The sequence below is a fragment of the Cricetulus griseus genome, chromosome 6, assembly GCF_003668045.3.
Source record: "Cricetulus griseus strain 17A/GY chromosome 6, alternate assembly CriGri-PICRH-1.0, whole genome shotgun sequence".
Classification (NCBI taxonomy): domain Eukaryota; kingdom Metazoa; phylum Chordata; class Mammalia; order Rodentia; family Cricetidae; genus Cricetulus; species Cricetulus griseus.
In genome coordinates, this window is record NC_048599.1 from 124,095,448 (window position 1) to 124,115,018 (window position 19,571).

Below are 19,571 nucleotides of genomic sequence, written 5' to 3' on the forward strand. Positions count from 1 at the left end.
GGATGCCCTGTCCTCACTGACATGTTAGAACTCTAGCGTCATGTGTGGTGAGCTCACTGTGTTCTATGTCAACCCCAAGCTCTCCTTATAATCTCCAGGGAGCCTCAGTACTACCCGAAGGTATTTGGAGTCACTTAATTATTTTAATGGTGACTGAGCTGCATTGAGTTGAACCTGGTGATCCAAAGCTGATCTCACTCTACACCCTTCACTGTAACATGCCTGGCTCTTTGTAGCTTTACAGGGATGCTTCTAAAATGTAACATTGGTTTACTAACACTCAGGGGGAAAGACACTCTTGAAAGTTTTAAAATTCATTTTACTTGACAAATAAATGCATATATTTATGGAACAAAAATTCATGTTTTGATAAATGTTTACAATGTGAGATTATTAATATGCCTACCATATACTTATCACTTTGTTGTGGTGAGACTATTCATAGTCTCTTTTGTTTTTCCTGACTAGGAGTTGAACATAGGGCCTTACACGCTTGGAAAGGCGGGCGATCTACCACTGAGCTACATCCCATCTGTTGGGGTTTGTTTTCCACTTCCTATTTTGAGACAAGATCTTGGTAAATTAATCAGGCAGGCATTGAACTTGGGATCCTTCAGCTTCAAGTCCCTAAGTGGCTGGAATCACAGGCCTATGCCACCAGGCCTACCCACAATTCACTTTGTTTTAACTTGTGCTACAAATAACAAATAGTTATCCTCTCAGCTACATTCTATTCATGAAATTTGGATCTAGCTATGTTCCTATTGAATGAGCCATTTGAACCATTTTAGCCCTGATACCAAAACTTAAGAGAAGGAAGAGGGGAGAGAGAAATCTAACACTCAGTGGGAATGTTATACCACCCTTTCTTCTTAGTCCAACATTCTCATAGTCAACCAACATGTGTTGCAGAGTGTGAAACAGAAAGACATGAAATGCATTTCTTCCTCTAGGGAATATGCAGCCTGGCTCTGAGCAGACATGTCAAGACAGAAGTCCCCTGTCTGCCCTTCCTTATCACAGGGCTACCTGAAGGCTCAAGTGCAGGATGCCAGACAAGGCAGCGCTGATTGTCTGCTCAGGAGCCATGGGGTTTGTTGGACCCAGAGACACCACTTTCTTCATATAGCCCTAAAGAGAATCCATGGCGGGTCCAGGCCTGAAAACCTCTCCTGGACTCCCAGATAGCTAGAAGCTGTATCTTTTAAAGCCCCAAATCTGTAGGAAGTCTCTAACCATGGCTTTTTCAGCTGGGGGAAGCAGGCTTCAGACTATTGACAGCTTGCTCAAAGGCATAGGTGATAATGGCTTTTCCAAAGTCCAGATCAGATGAGAACTGTGGACAGGAATATGACTGGTCTTCTACTGGTGTCTGTATCATGGAACATATTATGTCCTAAAAAAGAGAGGAGGACCAGCCCATGAGAGCCTAAAGAAGCCCACAGAGGACTCAAGCGTGGCCCAAGTCCTCTGAGCCAGCAGAGTCCTGGGTGCTGACAGGAATGAACCCATAAGGTTTTAAAGGACCCAGCTTGCTCTCACAAGTGCATGAATCCACTAGAAAAGAAACATCCTCTGAATGACTTTATTATCTTCCACTGCCGCCTTTAAAGTTTATATCCACCTCACTACCGTTACATGGGAACAAATCTTATTAAATATGAATCTTTGAGGACACAGCCCATAAACACACCATATCAAGAAGTGGTTCTCAATCTGTGGGCCAATGGCTTCTTTGACAAATCTATCTCCAAAAATACTTACAGTACAATTCACAACAGTAGCAAAATTATCGTTATGAAGTAGCAACAAAAATAACACTATGGTTACAACATTATTTTAAGGTGTCTGACTTTTTTATGCTGCATTTGTCTAACTATGTGAAGCTGTGATTCTTTGTCTGAAACACATGATGGTCTAATAAAGAGCTGAATGGCCAATAGTGAGGCAGGAGCAAGGATAGGTGGGGCTGGCAGGCAGAGAGTATAGATAGAAGGAGAAATGAGGAAGAGGAGGAGCAACGAGAGAACAAGAGAGGAGGAAGACAGGCCAATCACCTAGCCAGCTATGGAATAAGAAGGAAAGTAACATAAAAAGGTAAGAAAAATAGAAGCCCAGAGGAAAAGCCAGATGGGTTAATTTATGATAAAGCCGGCTAGAAACAAGCCAAGCTAAGGGTGGACATCCATAACAAAGAATAAGCCTCCATGTGTGTTATTTGGGAGATGAGTGGTAGGATACTCAAAAAGTAAAAGAGTAAAAGGTTGCAGTACACATTAAAATGTCACAGAATTAAGAAGCTATGAACCACTAATTTCAAGGGATAAAGAGGCATGGGGCTTGCCACCTTTAAAAAAAAAGCTTTAAAGTTCACCCACAATTATACTGTTAGGGAGACAGAATGATACCTTGTGGCACTATTTAAGGATCAGTGAGTCTTTATAGGCTTTGCTTTGAGTTTGAAATTGTGTGTTACTGTGGAATATTTGTTGTAGAATATAGGCAAAGATGTGTTACGTTTTCTTATGTTGTGTAATATTGCTTTAACTATGTAAAGGTGTGTTACATTTTGTTTATGCTGCATCTGTTTAACGATGTAAATATGTGTTGCTTTGCCTACCTAAGGCACACATGATTGGTCTAGTGAAAAGCTGAATGGCCAATAGTTAGGCAGTAGAAGGATAGACAAGGCTGGCAGGCAGGCAGAGAAAATAAGTAGGATGGGAGAGAAAAGAGAGAGAGAACAAGGGAGAAAAGAGAGGAAGGAAGACACCTGGGGCCAGGCAGGCAGGCAGGCAGCTGCCAGCTAGCCACACACAGAGTAGATGAAAAGCTCTGAGGCAAAATGTAGATGAAGAGAAACAGGTTAAAATAAATTATAAGGGCTAGTAGGACAAGCCTAAGCTAAGGCCAAACATTCATAACTAATAAGTGATGATTTGGGAGCTGGTTGGTGGCCCAAAAGAAAGCCTATTACAGTGCATTCTGAAGTTTTGCTCTTCAGATCTTTGCATTCAAGATCAGTATAATGTGACCATCTGGGGGTGGATCCAGCATTGGTAGTTTTTTAGGCTCCCAAGGGCCTAAGGAGAGCTGCCAGGTCTGAGCACACGGTTCAAGCAGGAGTCAGAGGAAGTTTAGTTCCAAGTTATCACAACCATTAACCTACCATAATTAGGCTTCACTGTTTATTTTATCTGTGCTTTTTATTATGAAAGTAACCACATTACATAAAATACTCTTTATAAAGGAAAACAAGAAGTTATTATCATAACAAGTATTTGAGAGTACTTTGGTTCATTTTCCTTAAGTGTTTTTTTTTGTTTGTTTGTTTTTTGTTTTTTCTGTGTCTTTGCTTCTTGAAAAGTATGCCACATTGAACAGAGCATGATAGCATTGAGGTGCTCATTTGATGTTGAAAACTTCTCCAGGGCAACCACATTTTACAATGCTACACCAAATGGATGTACAGTGATTGATTTAACCACCCCAGCTCCTGCCCATTTAGCCTGTCCTGATTGTTTACTTGAGTTACAAAAGGTACAGCAAGGAACATATTTGATGAGAGCAGTATTTCTATATTTCAGTCAGCTCAGAGAAGTAGGCTTATTGGGTTGGGATATATCCATTTACAAAGCCCTTATTCATTCACCTAAATTGCTTCACATAAAAGCTTTAACAATTTATGCTATACCCTGTAAGAGGGGCTAGCTTCACAGCATTTGGCACTAAAATTCTTGGGGAGAGTACACATTTAACATGTGGAAATGTGTCTAATTCGACTGGAACTAATAGAAGGGCAATCTTGGCTTTAACTCTTTTTCTGTTACTGACCGGCTATGATACTCAGAGCAAGCACCCTCTTTTCATTGTTTGTGGATTGACTGATACATGCTTCCCATGCACCTACTGTGTTCCAAGCACCGTTTTGGTGCATATGTAAGTAACTAGAAGTCGGGCACGATAGGAGCAGTCCATGGCTAATTTTTCTAGACCTGTCTTCACTAAGACTGTTTCTGCAATCATGATTCTTTACTCCAATGGCTGTGTTTGTTGGCTAATGATGGCACACCAGAATTGTCAGGAGTAAGAGAGCTTAAAACTTCCTGATGATTTAAGTCACCCTAGACCACCTCAGTCTAGATCTTGGGCTTGGGTGCCACTGTAAACTGAATCACAGGTGATTCTGGTTTTGCAATCTACTCTGCTATGAAAAGCTGCTTTTGAGCATGACTCTATGTGTGTTCTCATTAAGCTTCTTCATCTTGATAGCCAGGGCACTTTATTCATGGTACTTACATAAGCAAATGGGGAAGTTGAAAGAACAGGACAAGCTGAGAGTGGACAACAGTTGCAGTCCAACTTAGACACAGTTGGGAGAGCATCCTCACTCAGTAACTTCAGAAAGGTGCTGCCAACTGCTGACTCTGGAGCACAGCTTACAAGGGTCTCTGCAGGGAGGGAAAGCCTTCAGATGGAGCTAGGAGTGCCCATAGGATACAAGACCAAAGTCAGGTTAATGGAAAGTTCACAAAGGAAGGGCAAGGGCACATATAACTCTCACACATTTAAGAATAAATTCTCAGACATAGCAAAGCAAGAGTGTCTGGTGGTACTTTCTTCAAGAGGGTGGAGTGGAAGAAAGAAATGATTCTTTAATCCCACATCTTCATTCTAGAACATGAGATGTGATAAATGGAGACCAAACAACAGACCACCAATGTCCATCTCTGCTGTGCTCTGCTATGGTGAAAGGAAGTGATTATAACAAACTTCACTTAATAGATTTGTTGGGAAGGAAGAACCCAGGAGCATGGCTGCCTCTGCCAGGGTAAAATGGCAGCTCCTACCAGAACAGGACTTATATAGGGAATCTTAGGAGCCATATTTTCCAACTTGGAGATTTTCATGGTGGGGATTGGTGGGATTTCAATTCCTGAGCTTGGGAGAAGCTCAGAGATTGGTTGGATGTCATTCTCAGGAATTGGTTGGTTTTGTGCTTTGGGGTTGGTTGGATTTCAATTCCTGAATTGGTTAGGGGTATGTTATGTTTCTTTGGCTCTGTTCTCAGAGTTTCCTTTCATTGGCCTTTTTCACCCTACAATATGGCCACTGAACAGGAGACCTGGAGATTGATAAAAACAGATTCCTATCATCTGCCTCAGTACACCAATGTTGCTGAGGTGAGTGCCCTCAGCATCCCACTTTTTTGTTACAAATGATGCTACAAGGTACGCTGTGGTGCCTCTGAGTCAGCTAGGTGACTTGCTCTAGGGAGCTTTAAACATCAGTGATGGGCCCTAACGGATGCTAATGGGTAGCTGTTAGCCAGTAGGCATGATGGGACAAATAACCACCTGGGATGATTGATCATAACCATAGAACAGCCTCGGTGAAGGATAGTCCAAAACATAGAAATTGGATAGTTTAATTTTCAAATTATATTTATCTACAGTTAATTATCATCTTGCCTCAAGATTGACCTCATAGCTGTGCTAAAGTACAGCATCTATGATGTTTCAACACCTATTCTGCAAGTTAGCTCTTATACGCAGCTGAGCTCTTTCTTTTGGATTTGTTATCATTTTGCCAGCAGTGTCTTCTCAAACCTCCAAAATGAAGCTGGTGTCTCAATTCTGGCTACAGTTTGCAACTCCAACTATAGCCTAGGCTGAACACATCCCACTGGTCTACTAAATAATTCATTCCAAATAAGGCTTATGGGTTTTTAGTTGTTGTGTGTTTAATCACCTGATTTTAAAAAAGAGTTTGTGAAAGGTCTGATTTCAAATTTCAGGGTGGTCTTGGCCAGTCCCACATCAAGGAGGTGTGTTTCTACAAGGGCACCTGGTATTTAGGTCAGTGGCAAAACGCTCACAGGACCATTAGTCTAATATGTAAAAGCCAGGGATGGATCCAACTCTTCAAGTATTTAAAAAGCTTTAACACTAGGGCTAAACCCTATGCTGATACACATTAGAGAGCCAAGCTGAATCAAGCCTGGCTGAGACAGGAAGAAACCTAAAATGTGCTCACCTCCACAACAGTTCACTCAGTGCCTCTCACCAAAGAAGCACAGCACAAAGCACCCTAGTGTGAGCTCTCTCTTCAAGCAACTCATCTGCTCACATCATGTGATGTAGGCTTCAAATTGTTCTGTCCTGTCCTACAGCTGGGAGAGTTTGGGTGGGTGCCAAGTCTAGTCAGCTGAGAGGTTGTTACCTGGGAAACACGGCCGAGAAGACAGATGTGCTTGGACTCTGTTGGGACTCTGTCCCAACAGTCAGGCATCTGAGTAGGACCTAGACATAACATTGATTCTGAATTCTCCTCAGAGATGAATGGATTTATTGAGGTTATGATTTATTTTTAGCTTTTCCATTTGCCTCATGACTGTTTCTGGGGGTGTTTTTTCCCTGTGTTCACACTCAATAGACTTTCTTTATGGATGAGCTCTCCCTAATTTGACAACATAATCTCTGGCATCTATTCAAGTGGGGATGTCAGTGGAGACTTGAACTCTAGGACACACAGTCTAGCAAGGCTAGTTCATAATTCCAGATATACAGTAACCCCCTGAGAAAATATATCCAACTGATATTGTATAATTTTCCCAAGTAACGCTTTAGTTCATGAGTCTGAAAGTGATTATTTCTCTGAGTGTTTCTCTTCTCAAATTAGGATAAACACTCTTTCATCAGGCTTCCTTGATTTCTTATAGGAAGTTTTCTCTTTTTAGCTTCTATTCCGTACATTGATGATGCCCATGGTACCTCCCACCCTATAGCCAGAGTAAAGAAAAAGGACATCACTAAACTGTTTCCTGTTGCCCGTGCTTAATCACTCCAAGCATCACAGAAGGAACACTTGGCAGAATTCGATTCTTACAGTTGTGCAGTGTCTACGGTGAGAAATGATCTGGGTTCTCTGGGGTTCTTTTCTCACACATTAAAAAGCAAAGGGGGTAGACCAGATGTTCCCTAATGTTCCTTTCATCTTCAACTCAGCAACCTGAACAATAACTTTCTAGTAAAACTGCCAGAGGAAGGGGGAGACATCATGCATGTCATCCTGGTGACATGTGGAACAATGAGGAATCAGAGTCTCTTAAAACAAACTGCTAGTGTGACCTTCCTTGGACACAGCAAAGCTGTAGCTATCAAGTAGTAAATGTGTTCATGTTGATCAATGGAAGCAAGGCACAGAGCATTTTAAAGTGCTTCGAAGATAAAATCATACACAAAAGTCATTTTTGATATTAGAACAAAAAGGAGGACTCTAGAGAAGGCGTGTCTCAGACTATGAAGTTTAAATTTGTTTGAAATATCACTACAAAAATTATACTCAGCTAATTATAGCAACTGAAACTTGTAGAAAGTAAGATTGGAGTTTGTGACAGAAGAAGAGATTGTCTTAATATTTCGCTAAGAAGAGTAATAAAGGAGAATGAAATCTTGAGTTGAAGCACATTTGGGGAGCTGACAAGATGGCTCAGTGGGTAAAAGTTAGCACTTCACAAGCCTACCAACTGAGTTTGAACCAGTGGTGGAAGGAAAGAACTCCTAAAATACGTCCTCTGACTTCTAATGGAAGGAAAGAACCAACTCCCCAAAGTTGCCCTCTCACCTCCATGCACATGCCATGTGTGAGCTTGCACATGCACACACACACACACACACACACACACACACACACACACACACACACACACACACACACACACACCACCATGTTTTTTGATCCAACAAAGAAATGTTCCAGGGACCAATAGACCAATTGAAAAGTTTGATGATCTTTCTTTTGATTTTCCAAGCACTTACCCCTATATGAATCATTTGGCATAAGAAAGTACCTTTCATGTATGTATTTCTTGACTGTGAAAATGAGTCCATGAAAGAAGCCCACTGTGGTGTTAAGCCCATGGCTTGTATATGACCTGGTGTATTAATCACGGATTGACATCCACACAAGCAGGAAGAAGCACAATGAAACACACTTAAAATTTTTACTCATTGATTTACAAAGTGTACAATATTTACATTTAGGCATTAATCCCATATTGACATGGATGTTGAAAGGACTCTAAAAATAAATATGTGGCACATAGGTTAATATACACATCATGGCTCTTTGCATGTCAAGCCATCACCAATGGTGAGGTTTAATGGAAAGTTTAAAGTGACAGAATAGTCAGATGGCTAATTGGTCCTGGACCTTAGACATAAATGGCTCTTCCTTGGCTTTTGAGGCTAGGGGTGGTGAGCAGATCACATTCTTTCAAGAGAATTAAACAAAAGCCACCTTGAAAAGCATTAGGGATGCATGCATCACATGTGTACAGTGGCTGCAATTACTCCCCAGGTGGCAGGCAATCTGTACCCTTCAGAACCTTATCCCTGTAAACCAGCCAGGGAGGCTCTAATGTGGTCAGTTCCTTGTCTCTTGTTCAGATTGCATGCAGCACTTGGAAAATGTCAGTGGAGTGTGACCATGCACAAAAATGGTATGTGTAGATATGTACAACATCAAATTCCCATTGTCTTAAAGCATCTTTAGATGCAAGGTCAACTGTCTCCTCTTTTCACAAGAGGGATAAATAAGGAAGCTAAAACCTTACTCCCCAAAGAAAAAGTATCAACTGGGGACACATGCAAATGTCATCCTGAGAAGCAGGATGTATTCTACACAATAAGATGGGCAAATTCCTGTGAAGTCGGGCCTGTGAGTTTTCCTAGCAGAGAAATTCCACTTCTCATTCTTTGCAATCCTGTCACATCCCACAAGAAGCAAAATCTGAAGGAAAAGGCTTCGTTTATCCAACATCTTTGAGCCTCAGAGCCTTCATTTGTAAAGCATAAATATGTACTGTTCCTTATAGAACTGCTATGGGATTATATGTTCTAACTATGTAAAGTGCTTAGCAAAGTGCCTGGCACGTGCTTATTACATGCCTTTCTCTCTGGACTTCCCCTTCCCCAATTATAAACAAGAAATGGATAAGCCTGCCAGACTCTGAATTAAGGCTGTGTAACACAACTTCAATGACTTGTATCAGAGTGTCTACTGTCAGTTCATATTTGGTCCCTGAGCGGGTCTCATTTTATGAGTCTCTGTGCAGGGTAGATACATCTTAGAAATATTGTCCTCTTCATCAGGGCATTGCTCCACCAAGTCCCCACGCTAACATACATACATACACCACAGCCCCACACAGATATTTGGGCCATTGATAGTCTCCACACAAGTATTTCTAGAACAATGCTTCTGAGGAAACCATGAGCAAAACCCTTGAGGCAAACACACAGTTCAGGCTCATAGCCAATTTACTTTTTCAGCATCAGTGCAAGGATCATTGATAACTCTCCATGAGTGAGTGATAAGCTCCACAACTGTTGAAAACAAGCATTCTAATTTCATATTTTGTTCAGAAAAAAAGAATTTTTTGAAATATATTTTAGTTTAAGTTTATGCCATACAAAAATAAGTATAATTTAAAGATTTTACAAAGAAGAAGAAAACATTGTGATTTTTAGGTTAAGAAAATACATGACTGATGATGAAAATCTTTTCTACATCAAATGCAGTATCTGAGAGCAACAAATACTATACCTTAGGCCATCATACTACTTACAGTTCATCTTTTTCTCATCCTAGAACATATGTGTTCTTACCTTATTGATCTACCAATAATTTAATTTAGAATGGTCTCCCTAAAATCATTTGGTTTTGGAAGAAGAGGACTCTTTGGACAGTGAGAGAATTTTTCTTAGCCATTTCTGGGCCTTCAAAATGAACTAGGACTAACCTCCACAAAGTTCCCTTTTATTCTGAAGTCCTCTCTCTGATGAGATTAGCTACATCAGAAAGGAATGCAACACCTGGAGAAAATAATCCCACCTCACACTTTATGAATTTTTAGATGCTACTGACCCAGCTGGAATTCAGGAACTCAAAAAGCATAATTAATTCACATGTCAAGGCCAAGCTCTCCAGGTATAAGAAGGGATAAACTTCCTCTTGTGGATACTAATTTCATTATGAAGTCTTTAATCACTTCTACAAATACAACAAAATTTTATAATTATCTTTTTTTGTCTTCTACAAAGAGCAGAAGGAACATGCTTTCCTGTGTTAAGATAAGAAGGCCAGGGAAATTAAATTGAGCAAAGCACTTGCTACTCTTTCAGGGACTCCATTGGAATCTCAAAGAAATTATTCCATTTATTTTGGATTTAAAGTTTTAAAATTCTAAAGCCACAGGTGAAGCTGTGATCTGAATTAAGTTCTTTACTCTTTTCGTGAAAAATGAACAGCCATAGCTTATTTTTCACATCTCAGAGGGTCCAGGACCTCCTGCAGCTCATGCTTGGATTCTGAATCAAGAACCCGAGACATCAATAAATGTAGAACTCTTTCTTGGAGCAAAATCACAGGCTTGTGGTATAGAAAACAGGGTCTGTATTGAGGACAGGCTGACTTACATGGACTCTTGGTTTGGCTGGAAATGAGAGCATTGAAGCAATGCTTGTTCTTCATGGTAATGGCAATGCCTGGCTGTGATGATGTCCAGGGTGCTGAGGTTGCCTTATGTCACTACTGACAGGCCAATGACTCATGCATGACTATGATGGCCACAGGGAACCCCGCAGAGCTCCACTACATTTGGTGGAGAGGGCTGCTATAAGGTGAGTCCTAGCCACACCCACAGGCAGGACACAATCACTGACATACAGTGTGGGTGCCAATTTGTCTGATTTATAGGAGATGTTGTGGCAAAGGTGGCATCAGTTTCATTCCGAGGGAGTGGTAGATTACAGATATTTCCTTCGCAGCAGGAGGTGCAGATCTGAAAGAAAGAAAACAAAGGGTGAGGAGAAGCCAGCCTGTTTCGACCTCCTGGCAAATGAGAATGGTCTGCTTTACAGAAGGAACACTGCCTGACATCCATGAATAGCAAGAATAATATTCCATCTAGAAGCAGCATGCTTCAAATGAAAAATTCCAGCCTAAATTTCAGGGGACTTTAGTTCTGTTTTTGGCATCTCACCTTTGCTAGCTGCTAGGCTTCAAGTCCTCTAAGACAACAGTTATTTTGCCTCTAAAATGGGAGTTGTGAAAACTGCTTCCTTCCTCAAAGAAGCGCATCCTGACAATAGGAAGTAACTGCTAAGAGGGTAAAACTTCCTCTGTGAGATTTTCACAATGAGGACAAAGTGGCAATGGCTTGGGTCAGATGAGCCCTCATTAGTACCATGGGTAGAGTTAACTTCATTCTCTTGAGTGGGAGACATTTGAAGGGTTCTAATTTATTCAGTTACTCTTGCCTTATATTGTTTTATTCTTAAATCATATGAAAGAAGCAAACACATGGGTTCATTGGCAGAAATTATTTGGGGCCATGGCTATCCACTATGTTGACCAGCAGCCTCAACACCCAACTTGGGGGCTTGTTAGAAATGTAGATTCTCACATCATACCCAGCACTTGGAGAACTAGGATCTGAATTTTAACAAGATCCCAGATGAATCAGATTAATAAGGAAGTTATTATCCAATAGCTAATAGTCAGGAAAGATGTAAACTTTTGGCCACAACCAACATGAGTTCCAAAAATAGCAAAATGCTGAGAAGAGAGACTAGAGGTTAGGAGTGAGTTTGAATTCCATTCTGTCTTTCTCTTACTACCTGTGTAACACAAGCAATTGGCATATCTTTGGACTCCCAATGCTCCTTTTGGGAAAAAAATAAATCACAATAATGTCTGAGAAACAAGTCCAGCTTGCTGGAGAGGTCAGGTAATAACCTTGATTGACCTTTCTTCAAACTAGTAACAAATAGGCAAATGGCATTTTAAATTTAAATTCTTAGTGAATTTGAGAAGTAGCTTAAAAATTGTTTCTGCTTTTTTGTGAATGAAAGCAGCCCTTAGTAACAATGCTATTCCAGAGTAATGAGAAAGAGTGTTTCCCTGAACCCCAGGGAGGTGGTCTGACACAGGGGCAGATCAAGTAAAGGACAAAGTGTGACAAGTTAAGACCACACAGTCATCAATGACTTATAGCAGGAAAAGCAGGACTCCAGCGATAAGCAATGCTGGCTTCTTTATATTCTCCTTCCTAGACACCCCAAAGTTCATTTTAGACAGAACACTCTATACCGGCACTGGCTAAAGTTCAAGAGAACAAATCCACAAGAGTGTCTTTCTTATCACCTAAGGAATGACTCAGGTGCCAATGGAAAAGTTTCCTAAGCTGGGACCTCCAGAATGACATACACACTCACTCTACAGAAAGTTATCAAAATATGTTGCCTCCTCCTGCCTCAGATGAAAGACTTGGCATATCTATCAGACTCTATCAACACGGGTGTAAGTAGTCCCTGACTCTCTCCTTTTAGGACTCTTCTAAATGAAGAAAAGGCCTATGAAAATCTTCAGCATCCTCTTTACATGTGCTTATACACTCCATTTGCTTGTCCTTTGCCCTGCTACACACTGGTATTCTAAAGCAAATGGGGAAAACAAGCACATTTTCACAGCCACATAAAGACAGTGAGGCTGCCTACTTGGGGAATGGATAGGGGGAGATCTGCTAATGAGCCCTGGAGAATCCAGTAAAGGGAGTGGGAATTAATGCTTTCCCAGACCTTGTGGCCTTCATGCTCCAAGTCCCGACAGCCCGTGGATAAGCACTCCTCCAGTGGGACACAGCGTTTGGTGACAGAGATGCTGTGTCCTGTGACTTCCATGATGTGCTGAGTGTAGCAGTATCTGGTGTCTGTCAGGAGAAAATAAGCCTTAATTGAGATGGGAAATGCAAGCCCTGTCTAGTTGCAAAGAACACAGCAGGCTGTCTTCCTGGATGCCCCCGAAATTCATTTTATATGAAATGCTCTAAATATAGGCAGCAGAAGATGGTTGAGGGAACCAATTCCAGAGGAAGTAGCTCTCTCACCATCCGTCAAATGACTCAGATGCCAATGAAGAAATTTCCTAAATGGGAACCCCAATAATGAGGCAAACCTTCACTTTACCGAAAGTTATCAAAACAGTCTCCTGCTTCCTTAGATGATGACTCTGAGTGTCTTCCATGCTCTCAGGTGAGTCCCAGGAAGGTATGACAGCACACAGGATGAACACAACCTCCATGCTAATATCCACTTCACCATGGCAGAGGGATAGATTCTACAGAACACTGAACTCTCTGTCCATCACAATCCCCCCAAAGCAAGATATAACAGTGTAACTCTGCTTTCCACATATTTTACCTTTGCTCTTATTTTTATTTTTAGGGGATGACTGTTTTCAGAGGATGGTTAGAAAGAAAGGATGGGGAGGAATAACAGGTTTTCACAGGATGGAAGATTATAACTGTGTGTGTGTGTGTGTGTGTGTGTGTGTGTGTGTGTGTGTGTGTGTGTGTGTGTGCGCGCGCGCGTGCGTTCACGCGCTCGTGTCTGTGCTACTGGAGTTAGTTCATGAAGTGATCTCCTATACCAATTCGTTCAAGGGTACCTTCCATTTTCTCTTCTAAGAGGTTCAGTGTGGCTGGATTTATGTTGAGGTCTTTGATCCATTTGGACTTAAGTTTTGTGCATAGTGATAGATATGGATCTATCTTCTACATGTCAGCATCCAGTTATGCCAGCCCTATTTGTTGAAGATGATTTTTTCCCATTGTATAATTTTAGCTTCTTTGTCAAAAATCAGGTGTTTGTAGGTGTGTGGGTTAATATCTGGATCTTCAATTCTATTCCATTGGTCTATCTGTCTATTTTTGTGCCAGTACCAAGCAGTTTTCAGGACTACAGCTCTATAATAGAGCCTGAAGTCAGGGATAGTGATGCCTCCAGAATATCCTTTATTGTACAGGGTTGTTTTGGCTATCCTGGGGCTTTTATTTTTCCATACAAAGTTGAATATTGTTCTTTCAAGGTCTGTGAAGAACTGTGATGGGATTTTGATGGGGATTGCATTGAATCTGTAGATTGCTTTTGGCAAAGTTGCCATTTTTACTATGTTGATTCTACCTATCCAAGAGCATGGGAGATTTTTCCATTTTCTGGTATCTTCTTTAATTTCTTTCTTTAAAGACTCAAAGTTCTTGCTATACAGGTCTTTCACTTGTTTGATTAGCATTACCCCAAAGTATTTTATGTTGTTTATGGCTATTGTAAAGGGTGATGTTTCTCTGATTTCTTTCTCATTAGATTTATCATCTGAATATAGTAGGGCTACTGATTTTTTTTTTTTTGAGTTAATCTTGTATCCTGCCACTTTGCTGAAGGTGTTTATCAGCTGTAGGAGTTCCCTGGCAGAATCTTTGGGGTCACTTATGTAAACTATCATATCACCTGCAAATAGTGAAAGTTTGACTTCTTCATTTCCAATTTGTATCCCCTTGATCTCTTTTTGTTGTCTTAGTGCTCTAGCTAGAACTTCAAGGACAATATTGAAGAGGTATGGGAGAGTCGACAGACTTGTCTTGTTCCTGATTTTAGAGGAATCACGTAGAGTTTCTCTCCATTTAGTTGTTGATGTTGGCTGTTGGTTTGCTGTATATTGCTTTTATTATATTTAGGTATGTTCCTGTTATCCCTGATCTCTCCAGGACCTTTATCATGAAGGGGTGTTGGATTTTGTCAAAGGCTTTTTTAGCATCTAGTGAGATGAGCATGTGGTTTTTCTTTTGCAGTTTGTTTATATGGTGGATTGCACTGATGGATTTTCATATATTGAACCATCCCTGCATCCCTGAGATAAAGCCTTCTTGATCATGGTGGATGATATTTCTGATGTGTTCTTGGATTCAATTTGCAAGTATTTTAGAGTCAATGTTCATTAGGGAGATTGGCCTGTAGTTTTCTTTCTTCATTGTGTCTTTGTGTGGCTTGGGTACCAAGGTAATTTGAGCCTTGTAAAAAGAGTTTGGTAATGATCCTTCTGCTTCTATTTTGTGGAACACTTTGAGGAGTATTGGTATTAGCTCATCTTTGAATTTCTGGTAGAATTCTGCAGTGAAACCTTCATGACCTGGCCTCTTTTTTTTCCACTGGGAGAATTGTGATGACTGATTCTCTTTCATTAGGGGTTATTCGTCTATTTAAATTGCTTATCTGTTCTTGATTTAATTTAGGTAAGTGGTATCTATCCAGAAAATTGTCCATTTCCTTTAAATTTTCAAATTTTGTGGAGTACAGGTTTTCAAGTATGACCTGATGATTCTCTGGATTTCCTCAGAGCCCACTTTTATGTCCTCCTTTTCATTTCTGATTTTGTTAATCTGCATTCTCTCTGTTTGTGTCTTTTGGTTAGTTTGGATTAAGGTTTGTCTATCTTGTTTATTTTCTCAAAGAACCAACTCTTTGTTTCATTGAGTTTTTGTGTTGTTTCCTTTGTTTCTACTTTATTGATGTCAGCTCTCAATTTGATTATTTCCTGGCATCTACTCCTCCGTGGTGAGTTTGCTTCTCTTTGTTCTAGCACTTTCAGTTGGGCTGTTAATTCTCTAGTTTGACTATTCTCCAGTTTCTTCATGTGGGCACTTAGTGCTATGAACTTTCCTCTTAGCACTGCTTTCAAGGTGTCCCATAAGTTTGGGTATGTTGTGTCTTCATTCTCATTGAATTCTAGTATGACTTTAATTTTTTTTTTTTTATTTCTTCCTTGACCCAGGAATGATGCAATGGTTGGATGGAATGTTCTATAGATGTCTGTTAAACCCGATTGGGTAAAAACTTCTGTTAGTTCCTTTGTTTCTTTGTTAAGTTTCTGTCTGGTGGTCCTGACTAGTTTTGAGAGTGGGGTGTTGAAGTATGTGAGGTTTTATGTGTGATTTGAGCTTTAGTAATGTTTCTTTTATGAATGTGGATGCCTTGATAGGTCTGCATTTATATGTTACTTGGTCTTTTTCCTTTGCTGCTCTTAATATTTTTTCTTTATTCTGTAAATTTGGTGTTTTGATTCTTATGTGGTGAGGGGATTTTTTTTTTTTGGTGTGTGTGTGTGTGTGTGTGTGTGTGTGTGTGTGTGTGTGTGTGTGTGTGTGTGTCCAGTCTATTTGGTGTTCTGTAAGCTTCTTGAACTTTCATAGGCATGTCCTTCTTTAGGTTGGGAAAGTTTTCTTCCATATTTTGTTTAATGTTTTCTGTACCCTGGAGTCATATTTCTTCACCTTCTTCTATTCTTAGGTTTGGCCTTTTCATGGTGTCCCATATTTCCTGGATATTTTGTGTTAGGGATTTGTTGGACTTAACATTCTCTTTGGTCAATGACTCTATTTCTTCTAGTGATTCTTCAACACCTGAGATTCTCTCTTCCATCTCTTATATTCTATTGGTTATACTTCACCTGTAATTCCTGATTGTTTACCCAGCTTTTCTATTTCTAGCATTCCCTCATTCTGTGTTTTCTTTATTGTTCCTATTTCAGCTTTCAAGACTTGTAAACTGTTTGAATTGTTTCCTTCACTTGTTTGGTTGTTTTTTCTTGGATTTCCTTGCTTTCTTTAAGAGATTTGTTTATTTCTTGAATCTTTTGGTTGTCTTTTTCTCCACTGCCTGTATTTTTGTTCGTTTTTTCATCCAGTTTTTCAAGGGATTTTCTCATGTCCTCTTTAATGGTCTCTATCATTTTCATAAAGCTGTTTTTAAGGTCTTCCTTCTGCTTCATCTGCATTGTTATGTTAAGGTCTTGCTGGTGTAGAGTCCCTAGATTCTGGTAGTGTAATATTGGTCTTTCTACTGTTGAATGTGTTCTTATACTTTGGTCTTCCCATCCCTTCTTCCAGTGGGTACAGGTGGGGGTCTTGCTTTTTCTCTTTTCTCCCAATGGGTGTAGGTGGGTCAAGACTTCAATGTCAGCAACTCTGGATGGTCCAAGCTCTCTTGGAGTTCTCAAGAAGAGGGTATAGGGGGGTCAAGACTTTGATGAGGGCAAACTGGATGGTTCTTCATGCCAGGGGGGTGGGTCAACTCAAGCAGAGGGCATAGGGGAGCCAAGACTCAAACAGAGAGGGTGGGGGCAAGACTGTGATGAAGGCAGGCACTGAGGGAAGGCTCTGGATTGTCCAGATGGTTCAGTGTGTCAGGGCAGGTCCACTACATGAGGAGTGACCCAGGAAGTTCCAATGAGACGATGGGGGAAGTTGGGCCAGAGCAGGCCCCACACTCACCTCAAGCAGAGGGCATTGGTGGGGGGCAGACTGCGATGTGGGCATTGTCTGGATGGTCCTCCCTATGGGAGCTGGTCCACTATACGTGGAACTGACCCAGGAAGTTCCAAGATGGGGAGGGGGGAGTTGCACCTGAATGGGCCCCACACTCACCTCAAGTGGAGGGCATGGGGAGGGGTGAGCTACTTTTAAACTTTGTAACCGAAAGTAGTTGCCAGCTGATATAAGTGCTGCAAGAGCAGGATGTGTCTTGGCTCAATATTTAGTTAAGCCTGAAAAAATGCTAAAGTCTATGTCTAGAATACAATTTTTCAGGGGGTTAGAAAGTATATTTGAGGAAGCATAATGGGAACAATGCGGGCTTTCATAATGATTATGATGTATTTCTAAAAGTCAAAATAGGAGCCAAAAATAACGTTGTTGATGTAACTATTGTAAGAAAAAACTGCATTTAACTATAAATAAAGACCCACAGAAACAGCTGACCTGACCAACGGGGAACTCTTGTTTCCCAGACTGATAGCTGGGAAACCAGCATGGGACTGATCCAGACCCCATGAACCAGTGAGGAGACCTCAGAAATCTATGGGGCCTTTTGTAGTAGATCAGTACTTATCCTTAGCATAAGAATAGACTTTGGGAGCTCATTCCACATAGAGGGATACTCCCTGAGCCTAGACACAAGGGATGAGCCTAGTCCCTATACCAAAGGATATGACAGACTCTGAAGACCCCTATGGAAGGCTTCACCTCCCTGGGGAACAGAAAGGGATAGGTAGGGTATTAGTTGGGGAGGGCAGAGAAGGAGGGGAGGCAGAGGGAACTGGGGTTGACATGTGAAATAATCTTGTTTCTAATTTAAATAAAAATGGAAAGAAAGAAAAATATAAATCAAGACAGTTGGAGCTAGTTGGGGACACTTGAGTACAATCTACCTGGTGGTCAGAATTTTTCTGTGTATCCCCCCTCCCCATCTTAGGACCTGAACATGTTCAGAAATTGACCATCACTTTAGGTCTCCAAATCTGGGGGACTTCATTTCTCCTCCTCTGATTTCCAAGACCCCTCTGGCAGATGATAGCCACTGTGGCAGTCTATAGTCCCTATTCATATTGAGAAGAAATCTTGAGATTTCTTCCAGAGATTCACAGAGAATTTGAGGACTAAAGAAAAATGACACTGCCAACGTATTATTTATGGCCTGCAGGCAGCATGCAGCTCCAAAAGCCTAGGTGTAGGAGAGTGCTCCAGTCCTACCTTCATATTACAAGGGAATGAATAATTCTTAAGAAGTGTCACTTAGCTGTTTTTCATCCATATCTTGGCTCTAACTCTACATGCTTTATACATTTGGGGTATTTAGTTGCTAATATGGAATTATTATCTATGGAATTATTTATTAGGCAATAAAAATCCCCCCATCAGATTCTGTCATGATTTTGGCAGCTTTTTATCAAAGGAGAAAGCGTAAGACATTATGTCCCAGAAATGAGCTAATATGGCCCACACTGACACATCTGAGAAAACATGCAAACTTGGGGATTTTACATGTCTTTCCTAGACATGCTCATCTCACATGACCCAGAATCACCACTGAATCTGACCAATGGCAGCTCCTTTCCAGGGTGACATTGTTGTGGATGTTCATTCCCTGTCTGGGGTGCTGTCCCCACAATGCACCCTGCCTGGAATTCTGTTTCCTAGAGACTAAGGCAGTCTCCAGCCAGCTCGGGGTCTGTGGAGTTCTTGGGGATTAGGGGAAGTGAGGTCATCTGGGGGTGAACAGTTGACAGCATTACACCTGGCAAATCCCCCCAAACCCTGGCCTCTAATTAAAGGTGGAGGTGATTGGCTATTGGATGAATAGGGGGGCGATTTTCTCATCTGCCTCTGTTTAGCAGACTTTAACAAATGAAGACCAGAGGCCTAAGAAATTTACCCCACCTTCCAAAGAGGACTGCTTTACTGCTTTGGCATCAGATGATGGACATTTATGGCCGTGATGGGTACACCTTTCCCACTCCCACCCCAACTTCGAATGTTGCAGAAAGCAATAAAAGCAGGAATGTTCTCATCTCCTGGCTCTGCTTTGTGCAGGCAACTTGAGCAGCTGCCAGAGACTGTAGAGCAGCTAGAAATGTAAATGTGCACAGTTAGCATCGCACCCAGATGGAATAGGGAAATCACTACAAGCTTCAGTTTTGGAAATTAGGTTTGTACCTCAAGTAATGAATGATCATATTTGAAATAAGGCTTAAGATAACAATTAGTGAACTAGATACAGCTACTTTTTCATATTTTTTCTCATTAATGGAGGCTTACTCCTATAGGAGGCTTACTCCTATAAATGCAAGTGGTTCTGGTTCCAGGAACTGATTCAAATATTTTTTCAGGAAAATGT

The 19,571-nt window shown here is 41.0% G+C and overlaps 1 protein-coding gene across 1 annotated transcript in view; it reads right to left on the reverse strand.

Annotated features, from left to right (window-relative positions):
- Positions 1-7,958: 7,958 nt before the first annotated feature.
- The window catches only part of Lypd6 (LY6/PLAUR domain containing 6), a 127,945-nt gene continuing 116,332 nt past the window's right edge, over positions 7,959-19,571 (reverse strand). The window contains exons 4-5 of the mRNA XM_027420458.2: positions 12,645-12,775; positions 7,959-10,846 (exon numbers count right to left, since the gene is read on the reverse strand). Coding sequence (XP_027276259.1) covers positions 10,679-10,846; positions 12,645-12,775 — 299 coding nt within the window. The 3' untranslated portion in view covers positions 7,959-10,678. The remainder of the gene's footprint in view (positions 10,847-12,644; positions 12,776-19,571) is intronic.